Source organism: Mauremys reevesii, linkage group 6, assembly GCF_016161935.1.
Source record: "Mauremys reevesii isolate NIE-2019 linkage group 6, ASM1616193v1, whole genome shotgun sequence".
NCBI classification, from domain to species: domain Eukaryota; kingdom Metazoa; phylum Chordata; order Testudines; family Geoemydidae; genus Mauremys; species Mauremys reevesii.
This window is the reverse complement of record NC_052628.1, coordinates 24,254,408-24,272,810: the sequence shown is the minus strand read 5'-3', so window position 1 is coordinate 24,272,810 and position 18,403 is coordinate 24,254,408. Positions and strand designations below refer to the sequence as shown.

General features: G+C 44.2%; 2 protein-coding genes across 13 annotated transcripts in view; both read left to right on the top strand.

Annotated features, from left to right (window-relative positions):
- Nucleotides 1-2,764, top strand: part of RANBP3L (RAN binding protein 3 like) — an 80,450-nt gene extending 77,686 nt beyond the window's left edge. For 8 of the 9 annotated variants that reach the window (XM_039543244.1, XM_039543243.1, XM_039543237.1 and 5 more), the window contains 2 exons: nucleotides 1,225-1,301; nucleotides 2,106-2,764. In XM_039543244.1, the coding sequence (XP_039399178.1) occupies nucleotides 1,225-1,301; nucleotides 2,106-2,162 (134 nt within the window). In that variant the 3' untranslated portion in view covers nucleotides 2,163-2,764. The remainder of the gene's footprint in view (nucleotides 1-1,224; nucleotides 1,302-2,105) is intronic. The other variant, XM_039543240.1, reaches the window with a different exon arrangement.
- A 10,409-nt stretch (nucleotides 2,765-13,173) lies between these two features.
- Nucleotides 13,174-18,403, top strand: part of NADK2 (NAD kinase 2, mitochondrial) — a 60,278-nt gene continuing 55,048 nt past the window's right edge. Inside the window, exon 1 of one of the 4 annotated variants that reach the window (XM_039543249.1) lies at nucleotides 13,174-13,830. In XM_039543249.1, the coding sequence (XP_039399183.1) occupies nucleotides 13,360-13,830 (471 nt within the window). In that variant the 5' untranslated portion in view covers nucleotides 13,174-13,359. The remainder of the gene's footprint in view (nucleotides 13,831-18,403) is intronic. The other 3 variants (XM_039543250.1, XM_039543247.1, XM_039543248.1) reach the window with 3 other exon arrangements.

Below are 18,403 nucleotides of genomic sequence, written 5' to 3'. Positions count from 1 at the left end.
AAGAGATTTTTCTCCCTTTCCTTCGGCAGTTCCTGGGACTATACTCTTTCCCTCTCGGGTCCCAGCATAATGTTTCTTCTTGCTGTGGGCAAACACCTTAACAGCCTGAGCTATATGGAAAAAAACATTCCCACTAAGTATGTCAACCAAGAGACCTTCCATTACCCCCACAGTCAAAACACTTTCCAAATCTTCCCACGCCAATGAATTCTAGCTAGTGGCACAAGGAATCTGGTTCCACCCACATCTACAATTTCTGCCATTTAACCAGGTAATATGTTGGCATTTGGTGCTACACTCTGATTAACCAGAGAAATCTGTGCCCCTGTATGCTTCCACCCTAAGTATTCCCTGTCATTAATTCTGACAACATTAACGTGCTCCATGTCTAATTGTGCAGAGGCTAGTCTCACAAAACCAATATGATAAGCCTCAGGTACCTGAGAAATTCCTGTGATGATCATAATGGTCCCTTCTGACCTTAAAGTCAATGAGATGGCAGCATTAACTATTTGTTGTCTGCTTCCTCCCAGCACAGGGCATTTATTCCTCAGGTGAGCAGTTGAATTATGATAGCACCTTTTGGGCTTTTCTGGTTTCACAGAAGATTTGAGATAGGGATTAGAAGAATGATGTTGGGGAGATGAGTGCCCAGCTCCCAGCCACCCTCCTTTTTTCCAGGGGTAAAACAGGTACACTGCTTCCCACCAAGTTTTATCTCCTGTTTCTGTGGTTACTCTCAGTAGATGCCTGGGTCTTCTCAAAGACATCAGCTAGAGATGCCATTTTATCCAGTTTTCACATTTTTGCCCCATAGACTCTGTTTCACTTCATCTTTACATATGCTTAGGAGGTGCTCCTGAGCAACAAGGTCAAACGTTTCTTCAAAGCTTTCAACCCCTTTTCCCCTCACCCATTTTCCCATCAGATCTTTCATGCTGTTTACATATTCCCCATTACTCATACCAGCATTTCTCTTAAGATTCCTAATTTTTACCCTCTATGTTCCAGGGACAATCTGAAATAATTTCAAAACTGTTTCTTTGAATTTGCAATAATCTAAAGCATCCTGAGCTTGCACTTCATTGAATATATTCAGAGCTTTACCAGTTAACTTTGCAAGCAAAGAGGGGATTTTCTTGTCCTCAGGAATCTCATTAATCACACACAGCCTCTCAAAGGTAGTAAAATATTCTGTAACGTTGTCTGTCTCTTTGTATGCAGGACACAATTGTTCCCATTTATGGATTTTTGGAGAGGTGGAAATCAGTGATGAGGGAAGGTTCTGGTTCTCCAGCAAGGCCAGTTGGTGTCTCCGCTTTTTTACCTTTTCCTCAGCTGCTTTGGCTTGCAGTTCTAAGGCCTGCTGATGTGCTAACTCCTCTGCTTGATTCTGAGCCCCTATTTCCAGTTCCTTTAGCTCCAAGATTTGTTGATGTACTTTCTCTCTCCGGCCACCTGCAGTCTGAACAGCTCTAACTGTGCAACCTGGACTGTGAGATCACTGAGCCCTCCAAACCCACCAGCCTGGGTTGTCTCTCACAGTGTGATGTTAATATTAAACTACAAGCCTCTGTCAGGCAATGCACTTACACAGCCATCCACAGGCAGGGGCACATCTAGTTACATGAATGATCTCCCAGCCAGTCATGAACCAGCAATAGAGAGGCCCCAGCCAGTTCCTCCCCAGCCTTGCATCCAAACTGTACTATCTTGCACTGGTCAGAAGCCTGGCCAGCATAAGCTCATTACCTAGTTCACCACTCCCTCCGTGTGGAATGGATTTACACTAGCCTTTGTAGTCTGAACTGAGATTTCCCAAGCACTTCACCCAAAACCACACTATTTTAGGTAAAATATAAAATAAATTTATTAAATACGAAAGGATAGATTTTTAAGTTGTTATAAGTAGCAGGCATAGAGATCAGAGTAGTCAAACAGATTGACCTGCAAAAGTGTGTCTGGCTGTTCCAGGGTTAGCTAGTTAAATTATATGTATATAACCAATGAATACATCATATCCAGACATTAACCTATTACTCTATTATGAAATACTGATTTGATTTAAAGTGTGAATATACTGAATATATTTAATTCTATTTCAGATCATTCTAGATGGATCCGCAGACAGCCTGTTGTTTGCTCATGACAGCTACCTATGATTACAGCAATACAGTTGATAGCTCATCTTGCTGAAAATTGTAAACCATCTCAGCAGTCTTGGAGTAAGGAAATCCTATGCATTCACATTCTACCATTTTCAAGCAAAGATTAACTTTCAGGACAACATAAGCTTAATACAGCAGAAATGGACTTCAGAAGCACTTTAAGGATTCCAATGTTAATTCCTTGCGCTGGAATAGGAATGACAGGGTGGCCTCTGGTATTCAAGAAACATTACAAAGCCTTCCAATTTGGAATTAATCCTATATAGAGACATTAATAATGTGATGGATTTTATATCTAATCAAGGTTCATTCATCATATTGATGGAGAGAATCGTTTAACCATCAGATAGTGATATTTCTAAAAGAAGATATATTTATTGTTTGTTTCAGTTATGTAATGTCTGTCCATAAAAAGATGCATATTATGAACACTTTAAACATCGTCTTATTGGAAAGAGCCATTGTAGTTGTTTGCTAACATTCAAGGTCCTATGCTGCAGTCCGTATTCATGCAGAACTCCTTGTGAATGAGAGTTTCATATGAATTAAGTCTACAGAAACTAACCTTTAATTAAACAAGATCTTTGTTTTGAAAATATCTCATATTGTTGATTGGAGTTAGGATACCTTTTTTAAAATGGTAAGAGATGGGTCTGATTCTGTTCCTACTACAGTAAGTGAGAGTTTTGTCACCAACTACAGTTGGATCTGGATCAGGCCTTAGGAAGCATCTGAAAATTCAACTGTAATGTTTTGGGGCACATCTGTTTGCACACATGAAAACTCCCTTTGCCTATACAAAATAAGTAATTGCACAGATAACTGCCTATTTGTCATGTGCAAATGGATGCACATACAATATTTCTGGAGACCTGCTACAACTTTTGCCTTAAATTGGTGAGCTAAACTAGAGTTAAATATAATAATTTTCTTATTAAGTATTGGTATTCCTGAACACTGTTTCCTTTGATGATGGAAGTCTACCAGCCATCCTAACACATACAATAATCCAACAAATATTAAAGGAACCATCACATGATGGTAGCGACCCCACCAAATACTGCCCATTGTCTAACCTCTTTTCTAACTAAGATGATTGAGAAACTAGAAGAATACTGGATCCCTCTCAGGCCACTGCATGTTAAAAAGACAGCATTTGATGCATAGGTGCTCTCTGCTCTTCTTGCCAACAGAGAAAGGAAATACCCATATTCATCGTTCTGAACCTCACTACAAAATTTAATACCATTGATTATCACATATTTGTTTCCTACCACCAATGGCTGCAGATGTAAAGAAAATGCCCTGAAATGGCTCCAGTCTCTTCTTTTAGACTAGACCCCGAGGTTTGTTATGGCTTCTCCATCTCAAAAGATGTCATCTGCTTGATATCCCAAGTCTACCCAAGCCTCAGTTCTCCCGTTTCGTTAAACATCTATATGAAGTTGTTGGGAGAAGTTGTGAAACATGGGTTTAGGTGCCAGCACACCATGAACATTCAGCTCCACAACATTTATTTTAAAATCATAAACAGCACCATCTCCCAGAATTCTCAATACCTCACCAAAATTAGCACCTGCATGAAGAGCAGTTGGCTAAAACTGAATCTGGGCAAGGCTCAGGTGATGCTAATAGGAAAAGGGAAATGCCACTGTAAGAGCATCTGCCCTCAAATTAAGATAGGTCACTGCTTTGGGGTCCTTTTGAATCCAATTTTAGTGATGTCAAATAGCCATAAAACCAAAAAATGCTCTTTTTTTTAAATCTGTGACTGACTGTAATCCTGCTGATCAGTTTCACACCTGTCAATGGAGATCTCTGCATTACTGACTTCCAAATTTTATTATTGCAACTCATATCTAGGAACAAAACTACACATTCTGAAAAAACTTCAGCTGTTATAAAAAGCAGCAGCCCATATGCTTAGCAACAGGTCATGGCGAGAATGTTGGCCAGGCACTCCACTCTCTGAACTGGTTTTCCTTTGAAGGCAGTTTGATTCAAGATCTATCCTGATAGCTAGATCCTGTTCTGTGGGGAGTTTTGACTATCTCAAAGATTTGCAGCCATGACTTCCCACAACAACTATGTTCTTTTACAACCACAAAACAGTCAACAAAGGAAGGCTCAGGAGTGAGATACAGAATTTTCATAGAAGCTTGCCCAAGACATGTTCCCAGAAGATGCACTGAGTTTGTGATCATTCAGAATTAAATGAATAACCTATCTCTTGTGAGTTTGCTTTCTGCCTCCGAAAGTCTACACACCCACATGCGCGCACACACTTAATAACTAATTGAGCTATATCTTCTTTGAACTGGGAAGGAAGAAAGAGGTGGTGTTTCTATTTTTAACTACTTTGGAGGTGTTCAGATATAATGGTGATAGGGGCCATATAAATACAGAGGTAGAATTAAAAACATTCATGGTGTGAGTTTTTAATTTTGACATCTTTTTACATTTGTGCTATTTTAGTATTGTTGCAAAACATAGCTTTTCAAGGTAACATCTATTACTATGAAATACTTTAACTCGGTATTGAGAAAGTATTTGAGTTTATTGCAGCATATAATAAAACAATATTATAGCCAAACAATTTACAGATAACTTGCATTTTCAGTCTATTTAGATGTCTTCTTCTATGTCCCAACTATAGCTCTAAATAAAATTTTTTTAAAGGAAAGCTGTCCCTTTTATTTTTTTTATTCGGGGTGATAAAATTGTGAAAAAAGTCAGTATATAGCTTGTGCGGACAAAACTTCCATTGAAGCCAATGAAAGATTTGAACATACAAGGAATGCAGAATCAGACCCTTAATCATTAACTCAGCTTCCAGCTTCTTTTGAAAATTGTAACTCTCAGTTCCTGAAAAAGGAACAAATATCTGAGTAGTCAACATTAAAGATTATCTGCTTCTGATAGAGTGATAGGCAATCTGATAAAAATTGTTTGATGGACAGTGTGGCCCACGTGATTAATAATGGAATTTAGAGCCTTTCACCTTCAAATCAGCAGGCTAAATCCTTACCTCAATCTTGTTACCATTTTATGTCTTTCAGTGACCTATTTAAAATGAGTTTATAGTTCAGTACACTTCCTAGTGAACAGGAGTCCACATCACCAAACCACCATTGCATTAGTCACTAATTTTTCATGCTACTGGCAATCTATGCAGAGTGGCCAAGGACTGAAAACATAAGGGGACTGAATCCCACTTCCCCTTGAGATAGTTTTTCTGTGACTTAAAATTGAGGCATATTGGCAGGGAAGTTTGGGTAAGTTTGGACTGCTACTCCCTCTCCTGTACCAGTTCTTTTGCGAAAAATGCAGACTTCGGAGCTATGTTATCTTTCACAAACACTATAGTCACTTGAAAAATTAACTCTAACTGTTTCAGTGTATCTATATTACTTTTAAATTTGTAGTCAGTGAAGTTAATCGACCTTCATGCTGAAGACATTTCCCTTGTATAAGCATAGATTGTCAAGGAGAGAAAACAGACCTGGGCTCTGAAGAAATTAATTAAACTAAAATAAGACTTGCTCCAGAGGAAATCTGGACTTGCCATCTCTCTGAGGGCTTCATGCTCTCAATATATTTTTTCTTCATATTAAAAGTTTTGGCCTTCTGCATGCTCTTTGTTTTATGACTAACCAACCTTCTTTGGAATCTATGAAGTAAACTCTGTGGGCCAATTTCTGCCCCGATTTTCAACTCATGTAGCCACACTGACTTCACTGGAATTGCATGTAATGTAAATCAGGGCAAAATTTGGCTGCAGGAATTCAATTCCTATCTATGGCAATTAGTGGGGACCGAGCATAGGACTCTGCTTTCTAGACAGAGGTTTCTAATGTGAGTCTGGAGCTCCTTCAAGATTATTATGGTAGTAAATTGAAAAATGTCTGTGGTTTGAATGACCTTGAACACCGCAGTAATAGAAATAGGATGAAATTTAATAGTGCAGGGTGTAATATCATGCACATAGGGATTAAACAAGAATTTTTGCTATAAGCTTGAGATGTTTTAGTTGGAAATGACAGAGTGGGGAGAAAGACCGGTTGTATTGGTCAATCACAAGATGACTACGAGCCACCAATGTTATGTGGCTGTGCAAAAGGCTAATGCTAAGATGGATCAGATGAGGTATTTCCTGTAGAGATGGGGATGTGTTATTACCATTATACAAGGCACTGATGCAACTTCATTTGGAATACTGTGTACAGTTCTGGTCCCCCTTGTTCAAGAAAATGAAATGAAACTGGAACAGGTGCAGAGAAGGGCTACTAGGATGATCAGAGGAATGGAGAACCAACCTTATGAGAGGAGCCATAAGGAACTTGGCTTGTTTAGCTTAATCAAATGAAGGCTGAGGCGACAGATGACTGTTCTCTATAGATACATCTGAGGAATGAACACCAGGGAAGGAGATGAGTTATCTAAGGTAAGGGTCAATGTTGACACAAGAATAAATGGATATAAACTGGATATCAATAAGTTTAGGCTTGAAATTAGACAGAAGTTTCTAACCATCAGAGGAGTGAAGTTTGGGAACAGCCTTCCAAGCAGAGTAGTGAAGGCAAAAAAACTAACTAACACAGGGACAGAGGATTTGATGTCCACTGTTTCACAGCTTCCCTCCTTTCATTTATATAAATTTAATTATTTTTCCTTTTCTTTCTCTAGTTATTTAGTTTATTATTTTCCTATTTTTCAGACAGTTGTGCTTCAAAAAGGGGGGGTTCCCTGCCAATGTTTCTTCTGCTGGACCTTTGGTTTAGCTCTTAGGCACTCCAGGTTACACCGAAGACCTTGGTATTTAATCTCCAACAGACCTGCAAAGTCCTTTCCCCATAGTGACTGGCATTCTAGCTGCTTCCAGTTTTTCAGAGACACCCATGTCTCGTCAAAATATAAAGTCTGCAAGGGGTCCAAAGGCAGGTCTTGAAAGGACACAGAGGCTAAGTTGAAGCTCCTTGTGATAGAATGTATCAACCCTGCACTGGGCAAACGGGGACTGACCGAGCCCCCTTGCCCCTGCTATGCATGCTCCAGATGGAGGAGACTAATAAAAGGAGGCAGCCGAGCTCAGTTGGGGCTCTCCAGGCGGTAGAGACCATGGACCCAGACTATACTGTGGACAACCAGCCAACCACAGAGACTGACTGGGATGCCGAGCCGCTGCCAGCTGAGGTGATGCCCAAGATGTGACTCAGGGCATGTGGCAGGGAGCCGATGCCTGAACTGGGGCCCTAGAGTGATTGTTTGACCCAACAAGGAATCCGGATAACCATGTGGCAGGGAGTATCAACCCTACACTGGACAAATGGGGGTGCGCTGTTCAACAGAGGCAGAACCCCCCAAGACACTCCTCTTAATGGAACCCTCTCTAGCTCCAGCGAGGTCTGCTCTCCTCCTATCTTGGCCTCAATATCTCAGGCTGCTCTGGTGGCCATTGGAACTGCAGCAGCAGCTCCACAAATGAAGATAATGAAAGGAAAGAAGCCTCTTTCTCCTACTAAGAAATCTAAGCAAAGGGGTAGATTACCCCATAAATTTGAGTCGGAGAGTCCTTGCATCCTGTAAGGAATACTACTGAGGCTCTGGCTAAAATTGGTACCAAGGCATCAGTGTCACCTAAGAAGCCTCGATCAGAGAATTCTACCAGGCAGCACAAAGAAGCACCTACCATGGTACCACCTAATACGTTGAGGCACCAAGCTCCATCCACTGCTTCTACACTTGCCTCTGTACTGTCCCCACCTCAGAGCCATAAATATCATCCAAACTGGCACTGGACTTCGTCTTCAGTACTATCATCTTCATCATGTACCTCCCACAAGACCAAGAGGAACAAATTCAAGCCGTAATTTTGGAGGGTCAGTTAATAGCGAAAGTTTCTCTGAAGGCAGCTCTTGATGCCACTGACAGCTTCTAGATCCCTAGCCACTGCTGTGGTCATGCAGTGAGCATCTTGGCTACAGTCTTCTGGACTTCCTAGAGGAACAGAATACTGTTGAAGACATCCCCTTTGAAGGACCTAAGCTAGTGATCCCCAAACTTTTTTGCTCGTGCCCTCTTACCTGGTCCGTGCCCCCAAGAGCCACAGTTGGGAGCCTTGGTGGGAAACCGGCGCCACTGCGGGCTGTGGCCTGGAGCAGGGCCGGGAGTAGGGCCAGGAGCGGAACTGTGGCTGGGAGTGGGGCCATGGTCAGGGCCAGGATCGGAACTGTGGCTGGGAGTGGGGCCATGGTCAGGGCCAGGGCCGCAGCTGGGGCCGTGGTTGGGGCTGGGAGCCAGGGGTTGAGGTCAGGGCGGGAAGTCAGAGGCCACAGCTGGGAGTGGGCCCATGATTGGAGCCAGGAGCTGGGGACCATGGCAAGGAGCGGAGCCACGGCTGCAGCTGGGGCCGTGATCGGGAGTGGGCCTGCAGCCAGGACCAGAGCTGGGGACAGAGTGGCTAAATCCTATGAATCAGAGAAAGCTTGGCCTTTCAGCCAAACATAGGATTGAGTCAGCAGTTCTGAGTTTCATTCCTCCTTCTGCTGTAGACTTCCTCTGTGATGTTGGGCAAGCCATTTAACTCTGTACCTCAGTTTCCCATGTAAAATGAGAATGTCACAGTTCTGAGTTTTAATTTAGAAATGTGTTTTGAGAATGTTTAATAAATTTAAAGTTTAAATGCAAAGTAGTAATATTATTACTACAAATTCAAAGGGCCCAATACTTGATTTTCTAGCTCTAGAATACCTCCCATGACTCAAAAAAAAACAAAAAAAAAAACCCATTATACACAAGCATGTACCTGCAACAATCGCTTAAGTTAGATCACCTTGCAGTAGGGAAAGCATGACCAAACAAGTTGAAAATAGTCCAAAAGGACTATGTAACATGTGAAGCATCAAGTTCTACAGGAATAACAAATCAAATGTCACAAAGGATCATAAAGCAGGTACCATTCGGAAAAGAACCATAAAATATCTTACCTGTTGTAATGAAGCGGCCTCTGGTGGGACACTATTGAGAGTATCAATTCAGGACAAATTGCTTAGAGCAGAGCAGTCACAGCCCAAAGCTGGGGGTCCTTTATTACTAAGGCACACCAAACCAACCAGAGAGGGCTTCAGTTTTACCCCACTGACTAACCAGAAGTCATACAAGCAATTCCCTCAGATATTCCAGTTCCCTTGTGTCACCACCAGCACCTCTCCTTATGGGGATGAATGGTTATGAAAACCAATACCCCAGCAAAAGAAAAAAGGTTCTCCCGATCCCTAAGGACCAAGACCCACACCCAGGCCAACATACAAATTAGATCACATCCACAAATCATGCTGTTGCCAATCCTTTAGAATCTAAAGGTTTATTCATAAAAAGAAATATAGACGAGAGCTAAAATTGCTTAAAGGAATCAATTACATACAATAATGGCCAAGTTCTTGGTTCAGGTTTGTAGCAGTAATGGAATAAACTGCAGGCTCAAATCAAGTCTCTGGCGTACGTCCAAAGATTTGTTCAGAGCTTCAGTTTGTAGCAAAGTTCTTCCAGAGGTAAGAAGCAGGATTAAATACCAATTTGAGGGGGTTCCAGGGCCTTTTATATCCTCTGCTATGTGAAAGGCCACCCCATGTTCTTACTGTGGAAAATCACAGCAGCAAGGTGGAGTTTGAAGTCACATGGGCAAGTCACATGTCCATGCATGACTCAGTTCTTTACAGGTAGAACAGCCATTGCTCACATGCTACCTTGTATCAGAGGGGTAGCCGTGCTAGTCTGGATCTGTAAAAGCAGCAAAGAATCCTGTGGCACCTTATAGACTAACAGACGTTCTGGAGCATGAGCTTTCGTGGGTGAATACCCACTTCGTCGGATGCAAGTATACCTGCCCCTGGAAATTTCCACTACTTGCATCCGACGAAGTGGGTATTCACCCACGAAAGCTCATGCTCCAGAACGTCTGTTAGTCTATAAGATGCTACCTTGAACGTTCTCAGGAAGGCTCCTCAGATGTGGATTGGAGTTTCCCAAGGTCCATTGTCAGTTAAGTATTTCTTGATTGGGAACTTAATCTGAAAATTCCTTTTTCAAGAAGCTGACCAAATGCTTCACTAATGCTACTTAGAATCAAATACATTGAGATACAAGTACATAGCCAATATTCATAACTTCAAATACTAAAATGATACACACATACAGACAGCATAATCATAACCAGCAAATTACAACCTTTTCATAGACACATTACTTGACCTCCTTTCTATAAGATTTGGTGTAACTATAGAACCTTGGTTGCAACAATGATTTATACGGTCACAGTTCATCTCAATAATGTCACACCTATTCATTATCACTCTTATATCCAGTTGGTCCAATAAAAGATATTATCTCACCCACCTTGTCTCTCTAATAAAAATGTATGCAAAGATTCCCTAGGGGTGCTCTTAGAGTTGGGAAACATTTTAGCTCTCTTTGTAAGATGTAAAGGCAACTCACATCTTGATTATGACAAGATGTTTTTTTTCTGGCTTGACAAATGCAATCTTGTCCTGCTCCTATCCATTCAGTGTTACTGGCATGACCCGAGTGGAGGAGGCAGCCCAGGCTACGTGGAGGGGGTCATGGCATGGCTTGGGGATAGCGTAGGGCACAGCAGAGGGAAGGTTGTGGCAAGGCCTGGGGTGTAAGGTCTGAGACCTTCTCCTGCAGTAAAATCAGCAGCCCTGAGCTAAGTTGCAGATAGTCACATCCTCAGTTTACATCTAAATTGCACCAAAACAATGTAATATCAGGCTGTTAAGAAGGTACTCCTGTCATAATAGTACCCACCATCACCAGATAAAGAAACAGATCTTACGATGTTTAAAGAAAATGTTGCTTGATAGCATTCCGTCTGGCAAGAAACCACTTATCAAGTTATGACAGTAAGATCTATACTTCTCAATTGTTTTGCCTTTATGGCCCCGATTTCTCTATTGTTTATCTGTATGGTCTATGTCTGATTCTTTAATTGATTCTGTCTGTTGCATAACTAATTTTGCAAGATTGGAACCAACTAAGGTGGTGGGGCATGATTGGTAAAGTAGTGTTTCACAATATGTTAGGACTGGTTAAAGAATTATTTCGTAATAATTCAATAAAAATAATTGGCTAATATACAAATAGTCAGGACTCAAGTTTCACTATAAAAATTGGGGTTCAAGAAGAAATGGAAGAAGAACCTAACTCCAGAACACAGGCCAACATCAAAGCTGCCAAAATCATTACACCCTGCCAACTATATACTGTTCAGAGGCTGGAGTCCTAGACTACCTAATCCTGACTGGCCACCAGGAAAAGTTTGTTTGCCTTATTGGGAGAGGTGAGCACTGTATGTTTAGCATGTGTATTCTGTCAATCAATTGTTAATAAATATAGGTTAAGGATATTATTGTATAAGGCTCTTTCACTGGGAAAAGGCCCTGCAGACCGTAAAGCCCTGAGCCCACCGGGAATGGGTGTTACCCCGGAGCCCATGGCGGGGTAAAGTTGGGTCCCTTACTTCCTGAGTACCCAAAAGAGAGGATAGGGGGGTGAGAGCCCTAAATTGTCTGGGAAACAGGGGTAGCCTGGGGCACAGTGTGTGTGTGTGGGGAGACTGGGGCACAGCAGGGTGGGATCGTGGCACAGCTCCGGGGGGTGTAACTGGGGCACAGGGTGAGGGGGGGTTGTGGCATGGCCCTGGGAGTGGGAGGGCTGACTGAGGCACAATGGGGGGCTGTGGCCATAGGCAGTGTCTTTATGAGTTGTTGGGGGTGTGCTTGAGCCCCTGCTCCACCCCATTCTGCCCCCTCCCATGAGCACAACCTGCCCTCACTCCTCCCACATGCTGCTAAACAGCTGATCTGCAGCGGATGGAAGGTGCTGGGAGAGATAGGGAGGAGCTGATCGGTGGGGCTGCTGGTGGGTGCTGAGCTGCCTATGTTTGTGGCACAGGCCAGGGGAGGCAGCCTGGGCTTTGCGGACAGGGTTGTGGGTGTGGCAAGACCTGGTGGCGGGGAGGTCAGTCTGGGCTTTGTGGATGGGGTCATGGCAAGATCCGGTCAGTCTGGGTTTTGTGTGTGTGTGGGGGGGGGGTGAGTTGTGGCAAGACCGAGGGTGGTGGTGTTCAGCCAAGCGCACAATAGGGGGGATCATGGCACAGGCCAGGAACAGCCTGGGGTCCTGGCCCTCAGGGCAGCTTACTGTACACAATGGGAATCGTGGCATAGCAGTGGGCAGCCTGGGGTACTTGGAGGGGGGGTGTCACAACGCAGACCAAGGTTTCACCGGGGATACGGGGTGTGTGTGTGAGACACAGGAGGGCAAGGTGGGGTGAACATGGGGGTTCGCGGCGTGGGAGGTATCACGGGGGTTTTAGCTAGTGCTAGTCAGAGCCCGCCCGTAGCACGACACTGTGGCTGGGGGGTCACACGGTGCTCTCTGTACTCTGCCTCATGGCTCGCAACACAGCGAGCCTGCCCGGGACAGGTGGCAGTTTGACAGCCCAGCGTCCCCTGCCCACCGTCAACAAGTCCCCTGAGGGAGCGCCCCACCCCCTCCGAGCCGGTTCTAACTGGCTCTGCGATGGCAGTTGCTCTGCAGCTCGCGCACCCACCTCCTCAGTTCGAATTCAATCGCTAGCTCTTGACCCCTCCCCAAACCCGTGGGGATACAGAAGAGGCTGGTGCGGGGGGGGGGGAGGGGAAGCGCATGCGCACCCTCAGTAATCCCAGCACGGAAAGGCATTCTGTACGGGCTGAGGTAGATAAACACCCCACGGCCTTTTCCTCCCGCCCTTCCTTGGTTTGGCGTTCTCCTCCACCTGATTGGTTGAAATGCGCTGTTCATCCTGTCAGCAGGCGGGGAAAGTTTCCCCTATTGGTTTGATTGAGTCGGGCGCATGCGCAGTCCACATTGTGTTCCGGTGGGTGGGTGTCTCTCTCTCTCCCCTAGCCCTTGTGTTGGGCGCGTGCGCAGTCTGTTCCGTGCGCTGGGTCCGCAGGCTGGCGCGCACGCGCCATGTGTGTTTAGCGCTTGGGAGGAGGCGGTCGCTGGTTTGCCGGCTCTGCCTCCGCCCCCCTCGAAGAGCTGCGCGGTTGGAGCGGCGGGGGGTGGGCTGTTCCCGCCGCACGCTCCCGGCCATTACGGCCCCGGGGGTAGCGGAGCCCGGGAGATGACCTGCTACCCGGGCTTCCTATGCGGCTGCCGCTGCGCAGCCAGCCGGGCGGCCGCCCTGCACTCCCTGCTGAAATACCAAGCAGCGGCTGCGGCTTCGCCTCTCCTGGCCGGGCTGCCGCTGCCCGGCGGGCTCCAGCGGCGCCTCCTTACGCGCAGCCGGCTGAGCCCGGCCGAGTCGTTACTCCCGCCCTTCGCCGCCGGGTTCCCACCCCAGCGACTTCTCCAGCAAGAGAGCTCAGGCTCGCCCGGACCCGGACCCTTCGCCCTGGGCCAGCAGAGCTCTTCTGGGTTCGCCCTGTCGCGGCTGGATCAGCGGTGGGGGAGGAGCGCGGGTAGTGCGGGGCTCCCCTGTGGCGGTGGGTTCCGCCCCACCCGGGTCGTGGTGGTGGCCAAGACCACCAGATACGAGTTCGAACAGCAGCGCTACCGCTACGCGGGGCTCTCGGAGGAAGATCTCAAACAGCTGGTGAGTGCGGCACAGCTCGTTACCCGCAGCCAGGCTGGTACCCTCGCCCCTACGGTTCTCAGCGGCCACGAAGCCCACCTAGGATAATCTCAGCCACTGCCACCTGCTCCAGCTTCGCCCGTTCAGGGAAACAGGCCAGATTAGCCCCCGATAAAGCGCTTTTCAGGGGGCATAGGCAGGTCCGTGGGCACTTAGAGTCAAATAAACGTACTGGATAAACTCTCAGCATCGCTCCACAAGTGGGGGTAGTAACTGTTGTTACCCTTCAGTTTGAGAGAAATAAGATCGATGAGGTAATATCTTTTATTAGACCAAATTCTGTTTATGAAAGAGGCAAGGTTTCTATCGCTGTGAAGCTCCAAAGCTTGTCTGTTTCACCAGCAGAATTTGGGCCAATACAAGTTGCTACATCACCCACCTTATCTTTCTCATTTCCTGGCACCCGCTGTGCTACAGCAACACTACAAACAACCATGCAGTTTCACACACTGCTTTCAGACATTAGCACAGGGCTGCAAAGCTTGGGTTACAAATATGGCAGGTGACCAGTTTAGATTTAAACACCAGTGTTACTATTTGGTTTAAAGAAAATAAATTATGTAAACTCTCAGCAAAATCTAGACTGTGTTAAAGTATCCTGTTGATTACAACTGAACTGACCATCATTGCTCAATACCAGCTAGAAAGATCCTTTATAGATTATTCACCACAGTAACAGAAAGGGAGCTGATATGTCAAAGAGTGGATTTGATTTAAATCGTAAGTCAGGAAGACTGGATTTAATCATGGATTTCTACATAAGTGTATTCTTGTTGGTTGTTATAACATTAATACATATTCTTCACAGGTAGAGGTACTTCATTAAAATATTTCCAAATTGGGTCTCTTTTATGGCCTGCTGCCATTATAGGTTTTCCCTTCTAGTGAGAGAATGGTATGGTAGATCTCAAATCAGTGAAGGCTACACTCAGACCTCAATACTTCTGGAATATGCTGCTCAAACAGTTTCACTTTTATTTCTACTGCCTGTCCCTCCCTTCTCACATTTAGCTCCAGACTTCTTCTCCTTGTCCAGATCTATTCTCCCCCCCCCCCCCCCAACACAATTTTTATTCACTGAATGTTTTGAAACTTTGCACTTTTAGAGAGAGGTAAAGGATTGACTGTGTACACAAATCTGCAGAGTGATAATAGGGTTGAGGTCTCTTATTTCTCATCTCTGTATATTTATTTAAAACCATTTTTTCTGTTAACAAGCATATTATCTCTGGAGACACAAATCCACGGTTTGAGAACTGCAAAACTAAGCACCTCTGATGGAATCTTCTAGACTGAGCACTGAGTCCCACTGGGTAGATAGAAAGATTAACCTAAATAATCTATACAGAAGCGCCTGGAACCCCATAAGATTGGGTCCCTAATCTATGAACTATTGGAACTCATTTAGAAAACTTTTCTTAAACATTGCACGAATGTATTGTCTCATACTATAGAATTTATAATCCCTATTCCATGATGAGATATCATTGATCTATAATGTATCTTAATTAAAACTATCTTTCGGTAGGGTTTTTCCTCAAAAGGCATTTTATCAAAAAATCTGATTTAAATAAAAAACAATCATTTTTTAAAATAATTGATTTTTATCCGCCCAGTGTCAAAGTAGAAACTGATTTGCTGGCAGCAGCCTCACAGCCATGCACACAGTTCAGTCTTTGTGCACTTGTTCTTAAAGTTTGAGATTATTGGGGCCAGCTCCATCATACAAGCGGTTCCTAACCCCTAGTATTCTAGGTGTTGGCCTGTCTAGTTCATTCATGAGCATATGCATTGAACTAGGTGCCCGGTTTCCATTTATTATGTGTTTGAGCCTGTCACTTTACAGTGCTGCAACTTTCTTGCTCAGGGCTTTGAAAAACACCCCTGAGTGCTGCAAGTTTCAGTGCTGTAAAGTGGGAGTGTAGACAGTGCACCTGTGCTGAGAGTCATGCTCCTAGTGCTGGTAGCTACTCCCCTCGTGAGGGTGGGTTTTTTACAGCGCTGGGAGAGCTTGGTGCCATGACTATACAGTCATGTTGTGGTAGCGCTTTAACGTTGCCAGTGAAGACATACCCTTAGTCTGTTAGGTCTATTCTGCATCTATTTCACAAACTAAAAGCAGCAAAAGATTTAACTCATACACCTTTTATGTTGTCTTCCCGCTTTATAAAGAGTGCCGTTAGAAGAACATAAGTCTCTTGTTAAACCCTTTTTGTTTCTTGTGTGTTTTTAAATTATACCTCCTATGGTAGATGGAATTGACAAAGTTAATCTGTCCAATAATACTGTGATATGGTAATTTGAAGGCCTCATGTAAATTAGTTACATCTTGGGTGAGACATTCCAAGAAGTACTAATGAGCTTCAGAGAATTGTCCTAATATTTGCCTTGTTTGTGTGGTGATAAAGGCTGTAGTATGATTAAGTTCAATCAGAGAAAGGGATTCCATTGTGTCATTAGCTCTGGGTTTCTAACCTTATTTTTAGGCTTATGGGGGCCATTTTTGACTTCTCCCTCTCCTGTCACTATCACAGCTATTTCCCAAATGTGTCATTTCCCTTTTTTCCCCAGCCCTTAGGTTCTTCTATCCCACCCCAACTACAACAAAATCCTCCCCTTAGGCCTCACAGAAGCCTACTGTTGTCAATTGAGTACATACAAAATGCAGTTATCAGAGTAGCAGCCGTGTTACTCTGTATCCGCAAAAAGAACTGGAGAACTTGTGGCACCTTAGAGACTAACAAATTTATTTCAGCATGAGCTTTCGTGAGCTACAGCTCACTTCTTCGGATGCATAGAATGGAACACACAGACAGGAGATATTTATACATGCAGAGAACATGAAAAGGTGGAAGTATGCATACCAACAAGAGGAGTCTAATCAATTGAGATGAGCTATCATCAGCAGGAGAAAAAAAACTTTTGAAGTGATAATTAAGATGACCCAGAGAAGGTGTGAGGAGAACTTAACATAGGGAAATAGATTCAATTAGTGTAATGACCCAACCATTCCCAGTCTCTGTTTAGGCCTGAGTTAATTGTATCTAATTTGCATATTAATTCGAGTTCGTTAGTCTCTCTTTGAAGTCTGTTTTTGAAGTTTTTGTTGCAAAATTGCCACCTTCAAATCTGTCACTGAGTGGTTAGAGAGGTTGAAGTGTTCTCCCACTGGTTTTTGAATGTTATAATTCCTGATGTCAGATTTGTGTCCATTTATTCTTTTGCATAGAGACTGTCCGGTTTAGCCAATGTACATGGCAGAGGGGCATTGCTGGCACATGATGGCATATATCACCTTGGTAGATGTGCAGGTGAACGAGCCCCTGATGGCGTGGCTGATGTGATTAGGTCCTATGATGGTGTCACTTGAATAGATATGTGGACAGAGCTGGCATCGGGCTTTGGTGCAAGGATAGGTTCCTGGGTTAGTGTTTATGTTGTACGGTGTGCGGTTGCTGGTGAGTATTTGCTTCAGGTTGGGAGGCTGTCTATAAGCGAGGACTGGCCTGTCTCCCAAGATCTGTGAGAGTGAGGGATCATCTTTCAGGATAGGTTGTAGATCTTTGATGATGCGCTGGAGAGGTTTTAGTTGGAGGCTGTAGGTGATGGCTAGTGGCATTCTGTTATTTTCTTTGTTGGGCCTGTCCTGTAGTAGGTGGCTTCTGGGTACTCTTCTGGCTCTGTCAATCTGTTTTTTCACTTCAGCAACATGCCTCCAGCTTCCATCCAGGACACACCACACGATCCATTGTCTACAGCCAAGCTCTAAGATACAACCGTATTTGCTCCAATCCCTCAGACAGAGATAAACACCTATAAGATCTCTATCAAACATTCTTAAAACTAGAGTACCCACCTGCTGAAGTAACAGAACGCCACTAGCCATCACCTACAGCCCCCAACTAAAACCTCTCAAAGGAGATGATCCCTCACTCTCACAGATCTTGGGAGACAGGCCAGTCCTCGCTTATAGACAGCCTCCCAACCTGAAAATCAGCTTGTGTGCCGCATGCCTTTGGCACCCGTGCTATAGGTTGCCTACCCCGTCATAAACTAAACTGGAAAAAGGCACTCTTGTGCCAGGATAAGAGCATCCACATTAGTATAGTTGTATAATTCCAGCTGAGAAATTCCTCCAGTAGACAGGGCAAGTAAGGGCTCAGTTATGATTTTCAAGATTGCTTTAAGACTTTGCTATGTACATGTATGTGTTAAAAGGGGCTTGTGCGCTACGGTACCAAAAATTCCTCTTACCTTGTGCCCCAGGCTTCTAATTTTGGATGTTCCCATTCCTTGAATTTTCTTCTGTTTGTAGAATTTTCTGTTTGCTTTGCTAAAGTTGTCAGATTTTACTTATGATTGGCTCTGCATGTTTTTTCTTAAACCTGAGCAAGTAAACAGAAATCTCAGTAAATATGCTGAGGGGTTGAACATGGAGTAATGTAGTTTAGGACTTAATCATTACTGTTTTCTTTTTCAGATATGACCTCTTTGAAGTATGTAAGGACATCACTTCCTCGGGCATAGTACTTTT